This window comes from Mustela nivalis (genome assembly GCF_964662115.1).
Source record: "Mustela nivalis genome assembly, chromosome: 17".
Taxonomy (NCBI): domain Eukaryota; kingdom Metazoa; phylum Chordata; class Mammalia; order Carnivora; family Mustelidae; genus Mustela; species Mustela nivalis.
In genome coordinates, this window is record NC_139036.1 from 61,968,940 (window position 1) to 61,992,670 (window position 23,731).

The 23,731-nt window shown below is 52.9% G+C and overlaps 1 protein-coding gene across 2 annotated transcripts in view; it reads left to right on the plus strand.

The window, feature by feature from the left end:
* Nucleotides 1-23,731, plus strand: part of TBCD (tubulin folding cofactor D) — a 154,651-nt gene that overhangs the window by 24,249 nt on the left and 106,671 nt on the right. For both annotated transcript variants that reach the window (XM_082705650.1, XM_082705651.1), the window contains exons 8-13: nucleotides 3,427-3,472; nucleotides 5,174-5,306; nucleotides 9,885-10,021; nucleotides 11,196-11,256; nucleotides 12,153-12,227; nucleotides 17,457-17,551. In XM_082705650.1, the coding sequence (XP_082561776.1) occupies nucleotides 3,427-3,472; nucleotides 5,174-5,306; nucleotides 9,885-10,021; nucleotides 11,196-11,256; nucleotides 12,153-12,227; nucleotides 17,457-17,551 (547 nt within the window). The remainder of the gene's footprint in view (nucleotides 1-3,426; nucleotides 3,473-5,173; nucleotides 5,307-9,884; nucleotides 10,022-11,195; nucleotides 11,257-12,152; nucleotides 12,228-17,456; nucleotides 17,552-23,731) is intronic.

A 23,731-nucleotide genomic window follows, 5' to 3' on the forward strand; every position in this document is an offset into this window, starting at 1 on the left:
GGAGTGCAGAAAGGGAGGAGCCCGCTTTGCCTGGCTGTAGCCTGACTGCTGGTGTGTTTATGATGTCATGTTTTCCTGGCGCGCTGGGGACGGTACCCCACACGGAGGTGCCCAGCCAGTGGTGGGCTGGTTCCGAGGGCACTGGCTCACGGGAGAGTTCACAGGTGCTGGTGAGAGGTACCCCTGAGCTGGTCTGGTGTCGGGGACCTTTTTCCCAGGTCCTGGGTGGAGCTGCTTTTCTTGGCCTTGACTTGGTGGTGCTCGAGGGAGCCTTAGACCAGTGTCTCCTGCTCGGCAGCAGGGCGGACCGGCTCCCGCGCAGCTGACAGCCTGTGATTCACAGGCGCAGAGAACATGCCCCGGGGAGGAGAAGCTGCTGTGCACATTGCAGAAGAGCAGGCTTGGGTGGGTAGCAATCGAAAGGTGTGGTAGTTTAGAATGATTACTAAGAAACTCCCTTTTGTTTGCACCTTGCCTGGTGCTGGTTTCTAGAACAACAGAAACAGCCCTGACGGTCATTTCTCCTGGGCTGCTTGTTGGTGTTTTCTCTGATCTGAAGAGGTGTAATTGCTTATGCAAAGTGGGTGCTTTCAGAGGCGTGTGCACTTGGTTCATGTTTTATGCTTCCGTGAAAAGAGTGTACTTCCCATTTTGTGGCCTGGCTGAGGAAGGCTTGAGACCATCAGAAGACGAGAACATTTTTACCTGCTGCTCTCCGCTGCCGCGTGTGCCCGTACAGCCGCACGCGCTCTCCGCTGCCGCGTGTGCCCGTATAGCCAGCCGCACGCGCTCTCCGCTGCCGCGTGTGCCCGTACAGCCGCACGCGCTCTCCGCTGCCGCGTGTGCCCGTACAGCCGCACGCTCTCTCCGAGATCCCAGGGTCCTGGGATTGAGGTCAGGATCCCTGATCCTTGTGGAGTCTGCTTCTCCTTTCTCCCTCTGCCTCTCTCCCTGCTCATGTTCTCCCTCGCTGACTCTTTCTCAAATAAATAAATCCTTGAAAAAAAAACCCAAATAAATAAATCTTAAAAGAAAAAAACTAAGACTCACAAAAATGAAGCCCTTTTCTTCATTGATTTTGTTTTTTTCCCTTCCTTTTCATCCTTCTCCATGAGTCTGAGTCTGTTCACGAGGGGGCTGGGACTCAGTGACCCTTGTCTTGACATGTACAGAGAGCTGGGGTTATCCTGTGGGTTCACGGTTGGGAAGAGCAGCGGGATAGAACTCCGCTCATTCCCGTAAAGATGCAGTATTGGTTTCTGTTAGTCCAGACAGTGGCTGTGGCCGGGCCTCGGTGCTGGCCCTTCTCTTTGGGGTGGGGACTGCTAGGGGCCAAGCCAGGTGTCTCCAGGCAGGGACCTGTCACCATCTGCCCGTGCACTGTGGTGGGGCCATGTCAGCGTCACCCTTCACCGTGTTTGTTCTGTTTTCTTACCGAGACTTTGTAAAGAATTTGGCAAATAAAGAACGTTCACAGCAAAGATCACTTCTGGCATGTCATAGTATTCTAAATTCTTATTCGCTTAGTTGGTGAATGAACCCCCAAAACACTTTTTGGAAGATTTTATTTGAGAGAGAGTGAAAGAGAGAGAGAGCGCGCACAGCAGGGAGGAAGTCGTAGGGAGAGGGAGAAGCAGGGAGCCTGACTCGATCCTCGGACCAGGGGATCATGAGCTGAGCCACAGGCAGAAAGCTGAGTGAGCCACCCAGCCATCCCCCAGAGAACACTTCAGCCAGCCACCAAGCACTGTCAGCTCTGTTCCCGGCTGCTCACACTTCCGCACTGGTGGGTCTCTACGTCCCGACCGCGTGTCCGCACCGGTGGGTCTCTACGCCCCGACCGCGTGTCCGCACCGGTGGGTCTCTACGCCCCGACCGCGTGTCCGCACCGGTGGGTCTCTACCTCCCGACCGCGTGTCTGCACCGGTGGGTCTCTATGTCCCGACCGCGTGTTCTCCTGCTGTCCCGGTGGCGTCTGCTGTCCAGGCTTAGACAGAAGCACCCTTACCTACAGGGTGAATTTCCCAAGTCGAGCGTTCTCTGTTGGCTAACAACCCACCCCAAGCCTGTGGCTTAAAACGGCAGCCATTGTGAGGACTCTGTGGGCTCTGATAGCCTGGGTAGCTTGTCTGTCTCTCGAGTCCGGGTGCGGATGGGGTGCGCCATGTGGGGGCAGCTCGAAGGGCTGAGCAGCTCCTTGACTCTCAGGACCTGGTGTCGGGGACGGGTGTCTAGCGCACGTGGGTGTACAGACCTTTGCATCTAAGACAGAAGTAGTTCCTACTCTGCTGGTTAAATACTGTTTCTGAAGGAGAGGAAATTCTTGTAAGAAATTCTTGGAAGTGCTCAATGCTAGGATTCTTTGTTTAAGGGGCTTGGATGCTTGTGTGAATTGTCCCATTTTTCTTTTTTTTTTAGATTTTATTTATTTATTTATTTGACAGAGATCACAAGCAGGCAGAGAGGCAGGCAGAGAGAGAGGGGGAAGCAGGCTCCCTGCTGAGCAGAGAGCCCGACGTGGGGCTCGATCCCAGGATGCTGGGGTCATGACCTGAGCCGAGGGCAGACGCTTCACTGACTGAGCCACCCAGGCGCCCCAATTGTCCCATTTTTCTTTGGACCTGGAAGTGGAGGGTAAAATTTCAGGCTGAGCATTCTGGAGCTTGTGAGGTCTGTGATTTGGACGTTGTCCCTGGTCACAGGAGAAGTGGTGGGAGATGCCTTGCCAGGGCCCCACAGGATGAGCAAATGTGTGTGAGAAGCCGGGGAGCCCTTTCTCCTGTGTTGACTGCGCATGAGTGACACTCCAGGAGTGCACGCTTGGGCTCCTGACCTTCACCACAGCTGCTTGGGCCTGTAACTTCGGCCCTTTGACACCTTTTCTTGTATACAGGTCCTCAAAGATTTTTTAAAAATTTATTTATTTGAGGGAAACAGAGTGGAGTGAGAGAGAACAGGAGCTGGCAGGGGAGTGGGGCGGAGCAGCAGCAGGAGAGGGAGAAGCAGTTCTCCACTGAGCAGGGCGCCTGATGGGGACTCCATCCCAGGGTGGTGGAGTCCGACTTGAGGCGAAAACAGAGGCTTAACTGAGCCACCCTGGCGCCCCACTCAGGTCGTTAAAGAAAACCCAGTGAGGCTCTTTGCTCTGCTTATGGCTGCTGCCCTCACTGGCGGCTCGGTACGTGTCACCAGCGCTGCCTTGCGCTCCCCACGTCGACTGGCCTTATGGTTGCTTTCCTACTGCACGAAGTCCTTTTCCGACATCGCCTCTCCTGCTTCTTGTAATTCTTTTATCACGTATAGAAACTGTTCGTTATTTTGTGATATTTAGAGTAAAAATTATGGAAGATGCAGTGAACTGTTTTGATGATTTATGTTCTAAATTTGTAAATACAATTGTAACATTTGACTTTTTCTTTTTTAAAGGCACAAATATTTAAGCATGGAAAACGTGAAGACTGTTTACCCTATGGTAAGGTTTATTTGTAAGAGGGTGTGTTTGTGACGTGAGTTTGCCTGTTTATGATCCAGTGTGTGTCTCTCTCACACTTTATTCGTAGTTACAAGAGTCGTAAGTTTTGTCGTACTCGGACACTATCATAGTTCTTTGTTTTTGTTTGTTTTGTGTGTGCATGTGTGCTTTAATCTGTTTTTTTTTTTTTTTTTTTTTTTTAAGGCCTGTATGGGAGGTCTGGGCTCTTGATGTGCTGTGTGCCAGGTTTTGATTCTGGGGGACAGGGTGATGTGGACACACCCCGAGGTCTTTGGCTCACCTCCTGGGACACCAGTCACAGCTGCTGTGTCTCTGCAGCCAGGGTCACGGCTTTGACCTTTTCCCCCATACTCGTAATTTTAGACAGAAGCTCAGTTTATGATCATGAACTTATAAGTTTATGAGTTTACTACCTGGACCGAGAGAAATTTCTTGCAGGGATATATTTTAGAAGATTTGTGAATAAATTTTGTGAATAATTTGTGAAAAATTGTGAATAAATTTTGAATAGTAGAGCCTATATATATATATATATTTTAAAGATTTTATTTATTTGACAGACAGAGATCACAAGCAGGCAGAGAGGCAGGCAGAGAGAGAGAGGGTAGGGGAAGCAGGCTCCCCGCTGAGCAGAGAGCCCAATGCGGGACTTGATCCCAGGGTCCTGGGATCATGACCCGAGCCAAAGGCAGAGGCTTTAACCCACTGAGCCACCCAGGTGCCCAGTAGAGCCTATATTTTAAAGAAATTTTCATCCTGGAAACTTTCAGCCACGTATGAAGGAAGAGAGAGCAGTGTAGTGAACTCCCGCACTTCTGTCCCGGGCTTCACATTTTTCAGTCATGGGCGTCTCGGCTCCCTGTGTCCTCCTCAGCGCGCCCGCCTGCCGTCTTACCTGGGTCTGTTGCAGTGTGTACCCCCAGAAGATAGGTAGGGCGCTTTTGGAGACAGGCGCTGGTGCTGCCGTCACGCCTGGAGACACAAGCAGCCTTTGCTCAGCATTGTCACACGTCGTCCTCAGTGGATGCTGGGTCTGTTTTATGTCCCTGTCACTCGTAACCACGTCAGTCACTGTGCGCTGTTTGGGTCCTTGCGCAAGTGATTCAGATGCTGTGACAACTTGTCTTGAAATGTTGCCCTCCTTGTCTCATACGAAATGCCATCTTGTGCATTCTCCTGGCCCCGGTTTCCCCGTAATGCCACCTCGTTCCCCCAACCAGCCTTGGCAGCACAGGGCCCTGACCACGCATTTTCCTCTTTGGGGAGACCCTTCCCCACCGGGCTGGGCCCATGATGTTTGCACAATTTCTTATGATCCACTGTGTGTTTCGCACCAGCTGTTCTTTGCTTTGTGTGTCTTCCTGCTCTTTCTGGGGCTCCTCTTTGTCTTTTCTTTCTTTTTTTTTTTTTTTTTTTGCCAGCCTGCACATTTGTGGCTTCATAGTGAGAAAGTTGAGCAGATTCAACTCTCACTGTGCTTGGGAAATGACGTGGGATGAGGGGTTCTCTATGAAGCAGAGCTTCAGGGGTCCATGGTACATCTGGCCGTCACACCGCATCTGGGCCCTGTAGATCCCTCTGTGGTTTTAATGTTGTGGGGGCCAAACCCAGGGGGTGTAGTTTGGGAGACCACAGAAGACCCTGCCCACCAGTCTGAGCTGTGTATGCTGTTGTTTGCAGCCGCCACCGTTCTCGAGTGCCTGGAGGGCTGCCGGCTGCCCGACAGCAACCAGACCCTGCTCCGGAAACTTGGGGTGAAGCTTGTGCAGCGGCTGGGACTGACATTCCTGAAGCCCAGGGTGGCGACGTGGAGGTTGGTAGAGCAGGGTCGGGGAGGCCGGGAGGGCGATAGGCGGGGCTGCGGTGACCATGACTGAGAACACTGTTATCTTCTGTTTCCACTTCATTTCCTTAGTCTCAGCAGTGTTTCTGATTTGGAAAGGAAAAGTGTTCCTTTTAGTTTTTTTTCTGTCTCTCCGTCTTTCAGGTAGGATAACAAGCTTAATGTCCATGACCCCTCCAGGGCCTTCCTTGGCCATGGCGGTGGGTTATGGGGGAACCGGACCTCGAGGGTACTCAAGCTTCCCCCATCCCGTGACTCAGTGCTGGTGGGGAAGGGCCGAGAGTCTTTAGGTTTATTTCAAGTATTGTTATGGGTGCTTTGGGAGGAGTTTGGTGAAGTTCAGCTCAGCCTTTGTCTCAAATTCCAGCAAACTCTAGAGAAGGGTGTGATGTTTTACTGAAATTAGTTTTTGGGTCATACAGCTGATTCTGTAAGAAGCTGTTTATGAGACTAAATGCTAGTGGTCAGTTTCCAAAATGCCGTGGGAAATTAATATTCAGGGGCTGCCCGGGTGGCTCAGATGGTTAAACTCTGCCTTCGGCTCTGGTCATGGTCCCAGGATCCCGGGATTGAGCCCCATGTTGGGCTCCTTGCTCAGCAGGGAGCCTGCTCCTCCCTCTTTCTGTCACTCCCCTGCTTGTGCTCACTTCTCTTTCTCTCTCCCCTTCTCTCTGACAGATAAATAAAAGCTTGTTTTTTAAAAAAAAAATATTTTATTTATTTATTTGACAGAGATTACAAGCAGGCAGAGAGGCAGCAGAGAGAGAGGAGGAAGCAGGCTCCCTGCTGAGCAGAGAGCCCGATGCGGGGCTCGATCCCAGGACCCTGGGATCATGACCTGAGTTGAAGGCAGAGGCTTTAACCCACTGAGCTACCCAGGCGCCCTGACAAATAAATAAAATCTTGGGAAAAAAAAAATAAGGAAAATTAGTGTTCAGCACTGTGTTAGGGTTCTGCAGGGACACAGAACCAACAGGCTGAGAGGATGTGTGTGCCTGTGTGCAGACGCTTCTAAGGCATCAGCTCACGTGGCTGTGGAGACTGGCAAGTCCTGACACCTGCCAGGTGAGTGAGAAAGCAGGAGACCCAGGAGAGCTGACAACGGCATTGGAGTTTAAAGGCACGAAGAGTTCCTTCCTACCCCAGAGGAGAGTTGGCCTCTTTTTTGTGTTCCAGTCTTCAACTGATTGGACGAGGCCCACCCACACTGGTTTATTTAGTCTACCAACTTAAAAGTTCATCTCACCCAGAAACACTCAGAAGCACACAGAATAATGCTTGACGACTATCTGGGTGCTCTGTCTCTCAGTTGAGTTGACACATAAAATTAGTCATTGCAGGGGCCATGTGAAGGGGAGTAACTCAGCGCCATAATTACTTAGTTCGGTTTGCATTTCCATGTCCATTTAATGGAAGTCAACCCTCTTGCTACTTTTTCTCTCTCTTCCATATTTATTTTTTTTCTCTTCATTTTATCTCCACTGTTACATTTTTGTTCAATTTTCAGTGTCCTTCTTCTGTTGGCTATCTCCCCTTGACGAGGAGTAAGCACGTTTGGTAGGCTGGTAACTCGCTGGGGCTGCTCCCTCTTTCTGAGACCTTGTCAGGGTGGTCTTGTTCCCGTTCCTTTTCCCTGGAGCGCACGCTCCTCACTTCCAGCGCACGGCTGGTTGGTCTGCCTTGGTGGGCCCCCATCCCAGGGACTCCCCAGGGTTATGTTGACTCTGTAGAGTAGTCAGCGCAGCTCAGCCTCCCAGCTGCTCTCACACGGTGCTTCTGGGGCCTGCCTGTCCTCGCACATCTTAGGGGTCGTGCAAGGGTCCAAGGAGACGTCTGTGCAGTTACGGGTTTCCCTCTTAGAGCTACTCTTCCTCCAACACTTGTCTCCAGATACTCGCAATCTCTCTAGTCATGAATCTCTTCTCATCCACCGGGCAAGACTGTTGCTCTCGGCTTGGGCTCTTTTCCCCTGTGCTGCGGTTTAGAAAGTACCTTTGGGGAGGAAGAGAGATGTGAAAGTGGGGTGCCCCTGGGCACCTCCGTGCTGTGTGGAACCGAATCCCAGTCTGGATTGTCATCTCGTGTGTGCCAGTGGTGGCTGGCTTATGACTTAGTTGGTTGCAGAAGGGTAAACCCGACAGCAGCCTGAAGTCAATCATCTTTGTAGTTTCTGGTTACTGTGGGTCAGGGCGAGTGCTTTTCCTGTGAAATAATCAGTATGTGTCCTGATTTGAGGAGGCAGGAGTCAGGACGACAGCCATTGTTAGGCCCTGTGCTGGGCATTTGGTGGTCTTGAGGACAAGCCTGCGGTGGTTGGCGTCATTCTCCCCAGATCAGTTACCTCCTAATGTGGTAGGTAACTGTGGAGTCGCCGCTCCGTTCCGATGTCAGCTCTGAGGTGTGGTTTTTCACCAGCCAACTCCTGGGTCTCACAGTTCCGACACTGTCTGCCCGAAGGTAGTGTCTGGTTCCTCATGACGCCTGAGGTTAAGGGCTCAGTCCGAGGAGATGGTCGTGTCTCACCCCCTCAAACCCCCGTTACTGAGATGCCAGTGGCAGGTCTGGGTTGTCCCCGGTGCTTTGACCGACCAGTTACAAATTGGGATTCCCACATCTCTCTCCTCCGTTAATGTGCTGGAGAAACTCACAGAACTCACAGAAACATTTTGTTTGCTAGATCACCAGTTTATAATAAAAGGAAACAACTCAGGAACAGCCAGAGGGAAAAGATGCCCAGGGCGAGGTGTGGGGGAAGGGCTGTGTGCTGTCTGCACACTCCACTCTCTCCGGGTCAGTCTCCACACCCTCACCAGCCCAGGAGCTCTCCAAACCCTGTTCTTTTGGATTTTTATGGAGGCTTCATTACAGGGGCATGATTGATTAAATCATTGGCTGTTGGTGATTCACTAAACCTCCAGCCCCATTCCCTCTTCGGAGGTCAGGGGGTGAGATTGAAAAGTCCAACCTTCCAGTCACGTGATTGGTTTCCATGGTGATCAGTCCCCATCCTTAGGAGACCTGGGAGCTTTCCAAAGGTCACTTCATGAACATAAATGAAGACCCCCTTAATCCAGAAATGGACAAAGACCCAATGTAGATTTCTTATGGTAAATGACAACATCACAGTTATGTTACAGAGTACCCCCAAATTTAGTAGCTTAAAATGATGCATTTTTAATGTGCCTATTTCTTTGGATTGGGAATGGGTGTAACGTGGCTGGGTCCTGTGGTCAGGGTCTGTCTAAGGCTTCAGGAAGGTGTTGGCCAGTGCAGCTGCCATCTCAAGGCTCTCCTTGCTTGTGGGGGGCACCCAAGCACGCCCCGGTCATTAGGCCTCCATTCCTTGTAGGCTCTCTGCTGGGGGCCTCCCCGAGTTCTTGCTGCGGGGCTCTCCATAGTGCAGTGCACAGTGTGGGCGTGTGCTCTTGAGTGAGGGGGTGGCAAGACGGAAGCCACAGTCTTCCTGAGCCTTCTTGGGAGGGATGTCCCCTCGCTGCTGTGGCCTCCCGATCTGAAGGAGTCCTTGGGTTTGGGGGGACACCAAGGGGAGAGGATTGTGTGAACATCTGAAGTGGGCTGCCAGGGGCTGCCTGCCACTGCACTTGCTTGGAAACGGAGTTGGAAACTGGTCCGGGGAGTTAATGAGCTGTTGCGGGCTGCCCTTAGCAGTGCCGGGGCTGGTTCGGGTTCTGTGCTCCGTCTGCGAAGCACCAGTTGTCTGCGCTTGGAAGTCCGCCTCGGGCTGCAGCCCCAGGTGCGCTCTGTACCCGGACTTGGGCACCTTCTGTGCTCCGGGCCACCCGCCCGTCTGGCCCATACGTGCTTGCCTCGGGGTGGCGCACTGGCGCCCACCTTCCAGGAGGGAAGGTGGCAGTGACGGGCCTTCATGCGTGTCCTTACGTCTGTCCCGTCACAAGCCTCTGGGTAGGACCTCCTTTGACAGATTGGGGAAGCTGGCAGCCAGAGCTTCAGGAGCCGTGCAGTCAGACATGGGAGCCGGCCTGTGCTTGTGCCCTCATGGCACACGGGTGATGCCTGTGGTCTCAGCTCAGACGGGGGCGGGGGGTGGCAGGGAGGACTGTGCCTGCTGGGGCTTGAGAGGAAGGCTCTGGAGACCGTGTCTGCAGGCGCTGGCCAGTGAGTGAGCTCTAGAGGGCAGGGGGGCGAAGGGCCTGGGGGGCAGTAGGGACAGGAGGCAGAGCGCCTTGTGAATAAGGCTGACGCCCGTGGGCCCCACGCGTGCCCTCGCTGCTGCTTCTGTCGAGCGCACTGCTGTGGTCCTGCTCGGTCCTCTGTCTGCCCCCAACCCTGCACGACACTCTCTGTTCTGTGGCTTAGAGCGGTCGTTCCGTGTCTTGGCAGCCCTCATGGACGCCGGCAGTGACTCCCTGCTCCTTCCGTCTCATTTCTGTAAGACACAAGGAATTGTCCCAGGCACCCGCTAAGACTCTAAGGGACACTAAGTTTCTGACCTCAGTCATCAGGGCACCTTCTTCTTGGGCGCGAGTAGGAGCGGCCGTGGGTCTGAGGTGGTGCTTCTCTGTGCAGGTACCAGCGGGGCTGCCGCTCGTTGGCCGCTAACTTGCAGCTCTGCGCCCAGAGTCAGAGAGAGGCGAAGACGCAGGTGGAGACCCCCGACAGTGACGGAGATTATGACATCCCTGAGGAGGTGGAGAGCGTGATAGGTGGGTAGGGGGCCTGCCGCTCTCTGGTCCTGGGGGTGCTGGTGGGGCTCCTCTGAGGGGCCTTGCGCTGGCTGCATGCCTTCCTCCCCGCTTTGTGCTGGTGTCACGCGGCCTTCCGTGGCCCTCCCCACCCTCACCTTTATGGAGCTTGTGGCTGCTGGCCTGTGGTCCTGATGCCCGTGGCTGTTTCGGCCCTGGCCCTGTCACTGTGTTTACTGGCTGCTTCCCATGTGCGAGCCCTTGTATTTCTACTGCAGTACCTGCCCTCAGCCCTCCACTGTGCCTTACTTGGGTGCATCCGGCCTGTGGCCTCAGGCCTTCTCCTGAAGCGACAAAGTAGTGGCTTCCCTGACCCGACATACGTGCGGTGACCCTCCCGCTGCAGACCTGTAGAGCTCTGGGCCCTGCCCTCCTCTTACCCGAGGGAGTGTCTCCTGCTCACGGAGTGGGGCAGAGCTGCACTGCAGCAGCCTCGCACACCTGCCCACCTTCCTCACCCCTCCTTGCCAGGTTCCCCCTGTCCCCCACTGAGGGGTCTCCTGCTGTCCGTGAGGGACAGCAGCACACCTCCCCTAGTGCTGGCTCTTCCTCATGTTCGCTCTCCTCCCTTTCACCATGAGCTGCTTCCCAGAGTTGTCTACACCTACTGCTCCCCCCACTTCCAAGGTCCTGCACTGCCCCGGGCAGAGTGAACATGACCTCTTCACAGGCTCCTGTCCTTCCTCCATGCTGGGCCTTCTCAGGCTGCCTGCGTGCCCTCCGTCAAGGTCTCCATTGTGTGGGACGTGTCAGGCCCTTACCGAGAGGTCTCTGACATCTCCCCACTTCTTTGGGCCTCTGTGTGGCTCTTCCTAAAGTCTGGCCTGTGCCTGAGACTCCAACCAGAGCCCCTTTCCTGCCCCTCGCAGACACTGATCTCTGGGGAGTCTTCCTCACTGGTGCTTTCTGCCCTGATGCGTGGGTCTACTTTTTAGCAACAATGGCAAGAGTTGGCTTTAAATCATTATTTAAAAACAAGGAAAAGGAGATGTTTTCCCTTGTAATTAAAATGATTCATGTGATTCCCTTCATGGTGCCCATGAGGGACACCTTCAGTCTGGGAGGTGAAGAACTTACCTTAGAACAGGGGTGAGTGCGTGGAGCTCATGGGCCTGGCCTTCCTCTGTCCTTGCAGAGCAGCTGCTGGTCGGGCTGAAGGACCAGGACACGATCGTGCGGTGGTCTGCGGCCAAAGGGTAGGTGCCCGCCGTCGCACTGGGGGGAGCCGGGCCCGGGGGCGGCGGCGTATAAAGGAACCTTCCTGCCGTTCAGCCTTCATGTGCGACTGAGAGCTGTGAACCGCTTGGAGGGTTTTAGAAGGTGGAATAGTTTTTTCTAATATATGTTCATTGCTTTATGTTCTCATTTTAAAAATCATTATCGGGGAATGAGGCTCCTTCATCTTCTTCACCTTCTGGCTAGAGTGGACAGAATTATGAGCATGCCCAGTTTGCCTTTCTGCACCTTTCAGATGTTCCTGTTCTTGCTCAGCGTAGCCCCTGTCCGCCGCCCGCCGCCCGCCGCCTGCACAGGCAGGCAGAGCCCCCATGTAGCGAGCAGGTGCTAGCACAGCCTCATGCAGTCCCCGAGCCCCTGAGCGGGGAGGTGGTGTTGGTCTGCTCTTATGCCTGAGGGAGCGGCCTGCAGAGAGGTGCCCGCGTGGAGAAGGCGTTCACTTTGGCAGCCTCTGGGCCCAGTGTCCCATGTGGGTGGAGTGGGCTGGACAGGGAGCCTCCTGCCCGGGCAGGGAGGCCGGGGGTATCTAGCAGGACATCCCGCCAGGTGGAGGGGGGTGGGGGGGTCAGGGTATCAGGTCTGGGGCTGGGTGCCGTCGACCATGAGTGGCCGGCTGCTGCCCCGTGGGCGAGGCCTCCCCTTTGTCTCCCTCCCCTCAGGAGATGTGTGTCGGTCCGTGTATGTCACTGGGGTGAGGCTCCCTAACAGGCCTTGTGTAGAGCGCGTGTGAGCCTGGCTCTGCGTCCGCCACTCGTTCCCGTTCTCTGGAGGGAGGGAAGTTGTCGGGGCAGCTCCTCGTTGACTGTCCCCTCACCACGGGCTGCTGATGCTGATGGACGGCGCCTCTCTTTTTCAGAATCGGCAGGATGGCTGCAAGGCTTCCCAAAGAGCCGGCGGACGATGTGGTCGGGTCCGTGTTGGGTTGTTTCAGGTATGTGAGAAGATCAAAGGGGACGCGCTTCTGGTCAGAAGCAGCGGCAGTTCCCGCGTCCGTGTGCGCTTTCTTTCAGCTGAGCTACTTGTCAGAGCTTCCAGAGCCGTTTTGTTTTTCTTTTGAAGTTAAATTTGAAAACTCTAGTTATTTCTGTTCTATTTCTTTCTTTCTTTCTTTTTCTTTTTGTTTTAAGATTTTATTTATTTATTTGACAGACAGAGATGATAAGCAGGCAGAGAGAGAGAGGAGGAAGCAGGTTTCCCTGCCAAGCAGAGAGCCCGATGCGGGGCTCGATCCCAGGACCCTGAGATCATGACCTGAGCCGAACGCAGAGGCTTTAACCCACGGAGCCGCCCAGGCACCCCTGTTATATTTCTTTTATCAGCTTAAATCCCATTACATTTAAAAACTTTAAGAAGAAGAAGGTGGTTTTAAACATGTACATATATCCATATCATTCTTCGAAGAAACCTGGGGTCATTGGGGTGACATCTGAGAGAAGGTCTGTGGTGTGGCATGTTCCAGATCTGCTTCTGTCGTAGCTGCTTGCCTCAAGTGGCTGTGGACCTTATAAAGAGGCTTGTATAACCTGGTGTGAATTCTGCTTTTTATTTTTTATTTTATTTATTTATTTATTTTTAAAGATTTTATTTATTTATTTGACAGACAGAGATCACAAGCAGGCAGAGAGGCAGGCAGAGAGAGAGAGAGAGAGAGAGAGAGAGAAGCAGGCTTCCTGCGGAGCAGGGAGCCCGATGCGGGGCTCGATCCCAGGACCCTGAGATCATGACCCGAGCCAAAGGCAGCAGGCCAAACCACTGAGCCACCCAGGCGCCCCGAATTCTGCTTTTTAAAAAATTCTACATTTAATTTAATTTTATTGGATTTAAATTCAAATAGCGGCATGTGGTGGGCGCCTGGTTGGGCTCAGTTAAGTGTCTGGCTCTAGATTTGGGCTCAGGTCATGATCTCCGTTGGGGTAAGGTTGAGCCCTGCATCAGGCTTCTTGCTGGGAGTGGGGCTTGCTTGGGATTGTCTCTCTTCCACTCCCTGCCGCCTCTTAAAAAAATTCAAAGATTAATAGTCACATGGGGTCATGGTTGTGTTTTATCTGGCTTAGCCTTTCTGGAGGCATCTGGGAGGCCCTTGGCTGGCCCATGATGTGGGTGTGGGCAGGGATGTCTATGCAGGCTGCGGGTTTTTGGGGTCTGAGCCTGGGTCTTGCGGGCAGGAGCAGGGCAGAGACCCGGGCAGCGTGGTGTGGTCTTGGGCGCACTGTGGCGTGCGAGGCATCTTTGGTACGGTTTGTCCCAGAGGCCTCTTAACTTTGCCTGGGGAAACCTCTCTCTGGGTTTTGGAAGCAGGTGTTTCTAAGAAGGGTGTTGCTGGTTGGTTCCCAGTTGTTTTCCTCCTGGGCTGCCAGGGCATGTGGGTAGGGAGAGGAGCTGTCTGCCCTGGCGGGTGCTCGGTCCTGTGCGTCAGTGGCCAAGACTGCGCCGGGAGCACACACAGCATGCGTGTCTCCTCCGGCCTTTCCCTGGCACTTCATCTCCAGCCGCTCTCTGACCGCTGGAGGAGTTCAGGGAATAGGATGTCAAGTGTCCCCTTGTTCAGAGTGACAGGGCTGCTTGTGTGGCCAGTATGTCTTCAGGGGAAACTGCCTGGCGGGCAGCCTGTGCTCCTGCTGTGACTGTGGGGGAGGAGAGTGCTCCCCATCCGTGTGCGGGTTCTGCTGGCTTGGCTTAGGGTGTCCTCTTGGGCTTTTCGGGGGTGCAGCGGTGAGTGTGCGGACAGTGCGGGATCCCGCTGGTCCCGAGTGCAGCGGTGAGTCCCCGGGCAGCGACGAGTGGCGGTGCTTGTGTGGCTGTGGTGGAGCTCCCTGGTCTTGGGAGAGGGCAGCACTTTGAGCCAGGTCTTGGGAGGGTGGAAAGCACCAACGCCCCTCACCCCGAGCCCGCACCCCCAGCCTGTCCTCCCTGGCCCCTTTGCCTAGGCATGGCAGGTCAGCCTCAAGTCTTTTCTTGTTTCCTTCCTCAGAGCGTTTCTGCACGGACCCTCTGGGGTCTCTCTCCCCAGCCCTCCCTCGGGCTCTCGCTTGCCCGGCTCTTTCCTTCCCTTCACACCTGCCCTCTCCGGCCCCCTGTTGGTGGCATCCCTGGTCCCAGCTTTCCTGGTGGTGGCCATTCCAGTGCTCCTGCACCTCCCTCACCGCTCACGGCACCTCTGCCTGGAGGCCTAGGGCCCTTGACCTTGTGTGTCTCCATCAAACTCCTAGAACATATTTTCTACTGGCCAGACATATGGCCCTTTGTCCCGGCCTGCACCTGTGGTCTCCTTCATTCGTCCTTGATAGTTTAGTCCGCCTTCGTCTTCCTCTAGTCTTGGTATTTAGTGGAGGGTTGAAACTGCTTTACCGCTCACTTCCCAGGCTTGGCAGCCCAAAGTGACAAGCGGGACATCGAGGGAAAGGACCTGAGTGCAGAGTCAGCCTTTCCCTGGATGGGTGTGACGTACCCGGCTGCGGAACTGGGCACAGAGCGGAGTCACCCTCAGCCCAGCCCAGAATGCTTGAGAGCCTGGAAAGCAGGAGCCTGTTCGGTGGAGGGGGTGTGCAGTGGGGGTGGGCGGCAGGACTGGCAGATGGCCTGGCACAGATGCCGGTACCATCTCGTCCCTCCTGCTGTGTTCTCCTGGAATAGGCTCTTCTGAAGGGGCCGTCATAGGGTGTTAATTTCATCATCGGAGCATATCCCACTCCCAGGACGGCCCTTCACTCCCTGCTCCGTCTGCAGGCCCGGTTCTGTGAAACGAAGCCACACCTGTCCCCAGGGGGCCCTATGGTGAGCCCCACTGGACCAGTGTGAGTGGCGTTGCCATCATCCAGCAGCTGCCGCTCCCTACGTCCAGCCCTGGGGTGTGCCTGCGGCCCCGCCCCCCTTAGAAAACAGTGCTTTAGCCCCTTGCTGGCCCCAGCAGTGTCACCTCAGGGCAGAACCCCAGACATAGTGTGTGCTAGACCAGCAGTCTGGTCCACCTCAGAAGCCGAGGGGCTGCGGGAGGGGAGCAAGGCCCTGGTGGCCTGTCCAGGGTGTAGTGTTGGCCGTCTGAACTTAACCGCACGGGGGTCTCCAGTTAGCAGATAGACGGCAGCCCCAGGTCCCAGGCGTAGGTGTGCTGTGGGTGCTGTGACTTCTCGGAATCTCTGTGACATTGAGAAACCTTTGGTGGAACCCCCGTGGCCCTGGGAGCAGCCCCCTGTCTCAGCAGGAGATGTGCCACATGGCTCCTTTCTGTTCGTCTCTTAGTTTTATCTTTGCGTTTGATTGGGTACTATTTTACTTAAAAATTCAAAACGAAAGGAAAGATGGTGAAGTGCTTCTCTCTGGCCTGCCCCGGTACACAGTGTCCCTCCTCCCGGTACCCCATGGGCACCATTTTTCCTGTGTCCTTCCAAGATAAACGAGAATGTCTTCACTGTTCATTCTACACTGACGGTCGCTTGCCCTCCACATGCTCCGCTTGGTCATTTTTGGGGTCATTCTCCTTTGGTGCTTACTACCGCCCTTGGGGATATGAGGCTAGGGTCCCTGAGGCCTTTGTGGCTTTTCTCTCTTGAGTCTACCCACTCATGGCTGTGCTGTTTGCTGGTCTTGATTCATCTGTAACCCTGTACCCTCTCAGGATTGCCCTGCACTTGGGTCTGGGCGGAGCCTGCCCTTAGCCCCTCGGCAGAGCACTAGCGTTCCCTGGCTCAGCCGAGGCAGTGATGCTCCTGCTGTTGGTCTGCGTGTTTGCGTCCACATCTGCTTGTGCAGGTGGGGCCTTGGAGAGAGTGAATGGGCAGAAGTCGGGCTGCAGGCCAGGCGCTGTGCCGGGGAGGCACTGTCCTGGGTCCCCCCCTGGAGTGGGCAGAGTAGGGGCCGGCAAGGCAAGGGTCTTTCTTGCCTCAAGCTGCAGGCCTGACGGAGGTCATGCCGCCTTTCCGTAGCCATTGACAAACAGCAGTCCATTTAGTTCGGAAACAGACATTGGTGTAACTGGTGGTTGTTTTACTGATAATTGAGTCATCATAACGTTGATCTTTTATAAGGTTCTTTAAAATGTTATCAAATCTTATGAAAAGCATACAGCATCTCTTTCCAGTTAAAATCCTAAAGCACACGAAGTGCAGTATTCAATTTTGATATGGTCAAATAGCCTTTGTGACAGACACTTAGAAAAATACCTGTAGCTTAAAAATTTATAATTGTCAGTAGAAATTGGCACTGGTTGGTGGTGAGGGCCGGGGCAGCACCTTCGTCTGTCTCAGGGAGTGCGTGTCTGCGGGCCCGTGCGCTTGGGCGGGACTCTGCGAGCGTCTGTTGGGTGAGCAGAGGGGCCTGCACTCTGTCCTTTCTGAATGTTCCTGTGTTGTTGCTAGTGAGGAGTGCAGTTTATCTGGTTTTTGTAAACATTTCTTTGTCATCACTTGATGATTTAGAATAGGAAAAGAGCCCTTTAACGTCTCTTGCTTTTGGTGAAGTGTATTTCCATGTTTATTTTGGCAGCCAAGTGGAGAAACTCTCAGGAGAGCCCTTGCCAATCTAAGAAGTGCTTCTCAGTAATCGTGGTGTCGGGGCGCACTTGGAAGTGAGAGCCCCAAACTACTTCCGGAGACATTTTATTAGTGTACAATTTTACTACAACTTAATTAATTACAGTTGTTTATTAAAAGCCAGTGTTTCAAATAGTGCAAAACCGTTCTCTGAATGGCATTTCATTCTCCCTGTTGAATCTCTCCTTCAAGTCAGGCGAGGAGGAAGAGAGGTCTCCCTGTCCCTTTCTGCTAACATAGGCTGGCCGGAATTGGATAGAATTGCTGTGCCACGAGGCCCCAGGTTTAGTGCCTCGAATAATGGGGTCAGTCGCCGGGTGTGTCGTCAGCCGGCACGCGCTGCTGTGACAGGAGCCCTGTGCAGAGCCTGGGTGTCTCGCTGACACGCATCTGCGGCGGCTCCGTGTCGGCAGCATGTGGAGCCCACCTAGGACCGGTGCTTGTCATTGGGAGATCTGAAGAGAAGTGCCCGAACGCCGTGCTTCCCTTTAATGAAGCTGCAGTATTTTGCTTCCGTAGCCAGCGGACTGTTGGGAGACTCACAAGGGGGTTTTAGGGAGGCCCCAGGACCCAGGGCGCGGTGGGAGAAGTCGGCACGAACACCGCAGGCTCAGGCTGTCCGTGTGTCTCAGTTTTCAGGAGACGGACAACGCCTGGCATGGTGGCTGTCTGGCGTTGGCGGAACTGGGCAGAAGAGGCCTGTTGCTCCCTTCTCGACTCGAGGACGGTAAGTACCGCGCACGTTTGCTCTGCATCGTCAGGACCGTTCGTGGCCAGCTGGGTGCTTCATGTCACCCTGAGTCCCCAGCGTGGGCTGCCGCGGGCTCACCCCAGGCCTCTGGCCTCGCTGCCTGCACGTTGGTGTGCAGGAGAGCGCAAACGAGACCTGCGGCTCTCACCCTTTCTTCTTGTGCTGACCTTTCTGGGCTTCTGACTGCCTCTTCTCCCTGCAGTGAGATTTTAATACCACGGCACAGATAGACTGTGTATTTGGCACCTTGGTAAAGTCCGAGATTTTCTTGTCCCTCAGGACTGGTTTTCTCCCCTGTGGGGGTGCTGTTGCCTGTTAAGTCATGCGCTGCTGCTGTGTTTATCACGTGGCGTGACATCACGGTCCCCTGGACTCACACGAGCATCGGCTGGGGTCGGAGGGCTGGAGGAAGCCTGGGAGCAGCCTGAGCAGGGGGACGGGCACAGTGCCCCAGACCTAGAGGGACCACCGAGCTCCAAGCCTGCGGATCCCAGCTGTTGGCCCTTGACGGGCGTGGCAGTGGAGCCTGGGGCTGTGGCCCGGGAAGCATTGTCTGGCTGGGTGCGGCTGGCGGTGCCGCTGTGCACAGAAGGGAAGGCTATCTGTGAAGAAGGAGAAGGTGCCTTCCTGGGCCACGTCACCACAGATGCTCCGCAGCGTGGGAGTGCACTTCTGTCCGGAACAGAGACGTTTGTGCAGACGGGTAGGGCCTGCGTCATACTCTTAGCGCCCAAGCTGTGGGCTGTCAGGAGTCATGGCTTTGGACTTGGCGTTGTGAAGTGTGAGGAGGGCTCTTAGACCCTCAAGATTCTATTTAATCCTTCTGTTTATTTTTGTGGCAGCTTTGCTGAGGTAAAATTTTAAATACCATGAAGTTCCCCCATTTAGAGTGTGCGGTTGGGTGGTGTGAGGTATATTTACAGAACTCTGCAACCGTTACCATGATCTAATTTCAGAACACAAAGAAACCCTGTGCCCTCGGGCAGTGACTCCCCATTTCTCCCGAACACAGCCAGCCCCAGACCACCACTACGTCTGCTTCTGTCTATCTAAATTTGTCTTTGCTGGTCATTTCTTATAGTGGACTCTGGTAGTGGGCTTGATCCAACCTCTTCTGCTTAGTGAGGTCTTTAAGGTCCGTCCGTGTTGTAGCACGCGACAGTAGTCCTTTGTTCCTTTTATGGCCACTTAATATCCATCGCAGGGATACACGCCCCCCCCCTTTTTTAAGATTTTATCTGTTTGTTTAAGAGAGAGAGAAGTAGTGAGTGAGAGCATGAGCAGGGAAAAGAGGGGGAAGCAGGCGCCCCATGAGCAGGGCGCCTGATGTGGGACCTGATGCGGGGTCTGATGCAAGGACCCTGGGATTGTGACCGGAGCCGAAGGCAGACGCTTCACCGACTGAGCCCCCCAGGCATCCCCACGACACCATTTATTTGTGTATTAGTTGATAGACATTTGGATTTTTCACCTTTTGGCTATTATGAACAACACTGCTCTGAACCTTTGTGTGAAAGTTTTTGTGTGGACATGTGATTCTGTTTCTCTTGGGTTTCTGTCTGGGAGTGGGACTGCTGGGCCATGTGGGTTCTCGGTCTTTAACTTCCTGAGGAGCTGCCGAATTGTCTCCCAGGATGGTTGCAGCATTTCCATTCTCATCAGCGGCGTCTGCGAGCGCGCCGGTCTCTCCGCATCCGCCCCGCCGCTTGCTTTTCTCCTGGTGGGTGTGAAGTGGCATCTCATTGTGTCTCTAATTTGCATTCCCATAACTGATTTATGACGTTGAGCATCTTTTCATGTGTTGGCCATTTGGATATCTTTGTTGGAGAAACATCTGTTTAAATCTGCTCATTTAAAAAGTCGGGCTGTCTTTTTGTTGTTGCTGTGAGACCTTTTTATAGTCTGGATTTAAGTCTGTCACTAGATAGAGGATCTGCAGTATTTCTCCCCATTCTGTGGTGGTGTTTGACTTTCTGGTTGGTGTCACTTGCACCAAAGTCCTGCATTTTGATCAAGTCGAGTTCACCAGTCTTCCGTGTGCGAGTGTATCACAGACAAGGTGAAATCCTTGCCTGGGTGGTTCCAGCGCCAGTTTAACTTGAAGGACAGAGAGCCTTTTCTCTGCCTTTTGTGCCTGAGACTGGCTGGCATGGATGTGCCCATCATACCTTATGATGTTGAGGTGCCACTGGTCACTAGCTGCTGGAGTGGGAGGGTGTGTGTGTTGGTGTCATGAATGAGACGTGTCAAGCTGTTGCCGAAAATCTAGAAGATGTAACATGTGGTCTTCCTCTGACTGGCTGGCTGCCTTCAGACTGGCGGCATCTTCCGTGTGTGCTAACTGTCTTGTAGGCCCTTGCTGTGCCTGGTGGGGCCTCAGGGAGCCGAGCTGTCTCCGAGCTGTCTCCTGCCTGGGAAGGATGGTGCCAGGCCTGGGGAACAGTGATCTTTTTTGGTGTAGGCTCCAGAGGTGACCAGGGCTAATGTTCCTTTTTCTTCTCTTCTTGCTCCTCAGTTGCCCTGTCTTCAGGTTCACTGGTTTCTTCTTCCACTTGCCCAAATCTGCTGTTGTACAGCTTGCCTGAAGTTTTCTTTTCTGTTACTGGGTTTTGCAGTTTAAGAGTTTTTTTTAAGATTTTATTTATTTATTTGACAGAGATCACAAGTAGGCAGAGAGGCAGGCAGAGAGAGAGAGAGAGAGAGGGAAGCAGGCTCCCTGCCGAGCAGAGAGCCTGATGCAGGACTCGATCCCAGGACCCTGAGATCATGACCTGAGCCGAAGGCAGCGGCTTAACCCACTGAGCCACCCAGGCGTCCTCCAGTTTAAGAGTTTATGTTGGTTTCTTTTTATAGTTTCTTTTTATTGACATTCCTTGTTTGGACTTTTTTTGTTGTTGTTGTTTCCTTTAGCTCTTGAGCATATCTGAGAGAGTTGATTTTAAGTCTTTGATTTTAGTACAAAGTCTGGGCTTCCTCTGGGACAATTTCTCTGCTTTTCTTTTTTCCTTTGAAATGTAAGTATACTCTTTTGTTTATATGCTTTGTGGTTTTTTGTTGTTTTTGTTGGAAACTGGACATTTTGAATACTATGATGTGGTAACTCTGGAAATCAGGTGTCTCCCCCATCCCTGGGGCTTTGCTGCTGTTGCTTATTGAAGGTGAGCGTTGTCCACGTAGTGACTTCTTCCAGTCTGTTCGTGACGACGGTATTCCTCGTTGTGTCTGGTCACTGAAGTCTTGGTTCCATTAAGTCTGCAGACAGCCAGTATGACCTAACAGATTTCCTTAAGGCTGAAATTTTGAAGTTTCTTTCTTCACTAAGCACTCTCTTAGGTTCTGTAAGTTTTTGATGAGATTTCAGAGTTCTGAACAAGTCGAGTCTGTCATTTTTGCTGGCTTAATGTTGTTTTGGTAGAAGGACCGATCTGTGGAGTTCCCTACTTTGCTATATTCTCTGACATCATCCAAAAACTAGCATTTGACCAGCTCCCCAGCATTAGTCTAGGGCATCTGAGCTTCTTATTGGGGAAATGCCCATGAGAGAAAACAGGAAGGCTGGCAGAGCTATTATCTGACCCAAGTGCTGTGGGGTGGGTGTGGGGCTGCGGTCGTCAGACCAGAGTCAGCCACAGAGGTAGTCCCGTGGTCCCAGAAGGGGCTGCGCTAGTGGCACTGCTGCACTTTCTCCCTGGCGGAGGCACAGTGGAGCCCAGAGTCAACCTGCTTCGGTAGGTGGGGCCTGGCTGTGACTGCAGTTCGGGGATGCAGAGCACCGACCTCGCCTGACCTTGTCCCTCCCCACAAGCCTGGGTACCTCACTTCTCAAGGCAGCAGCTGGGCCCAGGGAGGGGTTGCATTCTCCAGTGCTTCTGACATGGTCCTGGCACTCGTCTGTTCTGAGGACCACATGCCTCACCGATTTTTAAATTTTGTGCATTTTCAACTGTTGGACACTCTGGTCTATAAGAAAAGTGAATCCGGGGTACCCAGGTGTCTCAGTCAGAAGAACATGCAACTCTTGATCTTGGGGTTGTGAGTTCGAGCCTCACATTGGGTATAGAGATTGCTTAAAAATAAATTAAAAAAAAAAAAAAAAAGAAGTGGATACCATGAGAACTCTTTGACTTATTGTGTGTAGTTGTCCTGCCCTTCTGAATTAAAGTGCTTTTCTCCTTGATTAATGTGTGTGTGCTTCATTTCACACCCCCACATGCCCTCTTTCCCTACGGAGTGTGGCATTGTAAAGGGTAGAGCTCGTGGTGGGGGCAGACTTCTGTGGGCTGCTGGGAAGGCTCTTCAGAAGGCTTGTTGTCAGCACTTTGTTTTCCTCTTCAGTACAAATTCAGGAACCCCTTTAGCTTTACTGAGATACAGTTTATCTGACATGCAGTTCACCTGTTGAAGATACATGATTTAATGGTTTTGGTATATTATTTTTAAAAAACATTATAGGATGTATGTAACAACATCCGCCTTGCTGACTATATTTAAATGTACCATTCAGTGGTATAGACCAGATTTACACTTTCTACAACCATTGTCATTATTTCTGAAAACTTCATCATCCTGAACAGAAATGGTGTCCCTATCAAGCTCCCCTCTCCCCTCCCCTGCAGCCCCTGGGAACCAGTCCTCTGACTGCCTCTCTGAGTTTGTTGTAGGTGCCCACACAGGTGGAGTTGTACAAGATTTGTCCTTTTGTGTCTGGCTTGTTTCCTGGAGCAAGAGGTCTTCAGGGTTAATTCATGCTCTAGCATGTGTCAGAACTTTATTTCGCTCTCTCTCTCTTTTTAAAAATTTTATTTATTTATATGACAGAGAGAGAGACACAGCAAGAGAGGGAACACAAGCATCAGGAGAGGGAGAGGGAGAAGCAGGCTTCCTGCTGAGCAGGGAGCCTGATGCGGGGCTTGATCCCAGGACCCTGCGATCATGACCTGAGCCGAAGGCAGACGCTTAACCATCTGAGCCACCCAGGTGCCCCGGAACTTTATTTCTTTGTATGGGGAGTAATAGTCCATCGTAGTCCACGTTTTATCTGTCTGTTCATCTGTCAGTGGTGCTTGTGTTGCTTTTGTCTTTTGACTTGTGAATAATATTGTTGTGAATATTGGTGTACACACACCTCCTGAGTTTTTGTTTTTCCTTCTTTGGGGTGTATAGATAGGAATGGAATTGCTGGGTCATAGGGAAATAATTATATTTTTATCTTTTTGAGGGTTTATTGCTTTTTATATATTAAGATTAAAAACTTAGAACTCCTAAGTTGGGTCACAAGAGAATACAGAAAGTTACTATAGTTAAAAAAATCAGCAAGACTGTTTTGTTTTGTTTTGTTACAAAGATCTAGAACTCCATTGTACATTTTAAATTACTATTATTATTTAGAGAGAGGAGGAGAGAGAATCTCAAGCAGACTCCCCACTAAGTGGGGAGCCTGATCCAGGGCTGATCTCATGACCCTGAGATGATGGCCTGAGCCGAAACCAAGAGTCTGATGGTTAAGCAACTGAGCCACCCAGGCGCCCTCCATTGTGCTTTTATAGAGAGATCTGGAGGGCCTGCGGGGGTCTCCGTGACTGTGATATGTGGCCTGTGGGGCAATTACATGAGGAGGGCTCAGTCGTGATGCTGCGGGCACACAGAGCTCCACAGTGCAAATCTGCAGGTCGGAGTGGCCTCTGCCTTCCCCGAGAGCCCTGGGGCATGCACCCCCTCCCGTGAGGCACTGTTGCAGGAGGGTTGGACGGTCCTTGACTGTCATGGTTCCTCTTCTTATCACTTAAGATGACACCTGGCACTTTTGGGTGAGCTCTAAAACACAGTGGTCTCAGAATCTCTGGGCCCTTGACACGGAAGGTGCTCGTTTGTGTGAAGCCCAGGGCGAACTTGTCTGCGGGGCGCTGGGCTTCCTCTCACGCACGGTTTTGCTTCCCGAGGGCGCTGACTTGCCGGAAAGCAGGCGTACCCTACTTTTGTTCCTTGTATGAAAATGAAAGAGCCCTGGGATGCTAGTGAGGGGGCACACGTTCCTCAGGTTTGTGTCGTAACAGCAGATGTGGTTTTCTGAAGGCACGTCTCAGCGTCACGCGGCCGTGCGCAACGGCCCTTTGTAGGTGCCTCAGGTGACCTGTCGGAGGACAGGGCCCTCTTGAA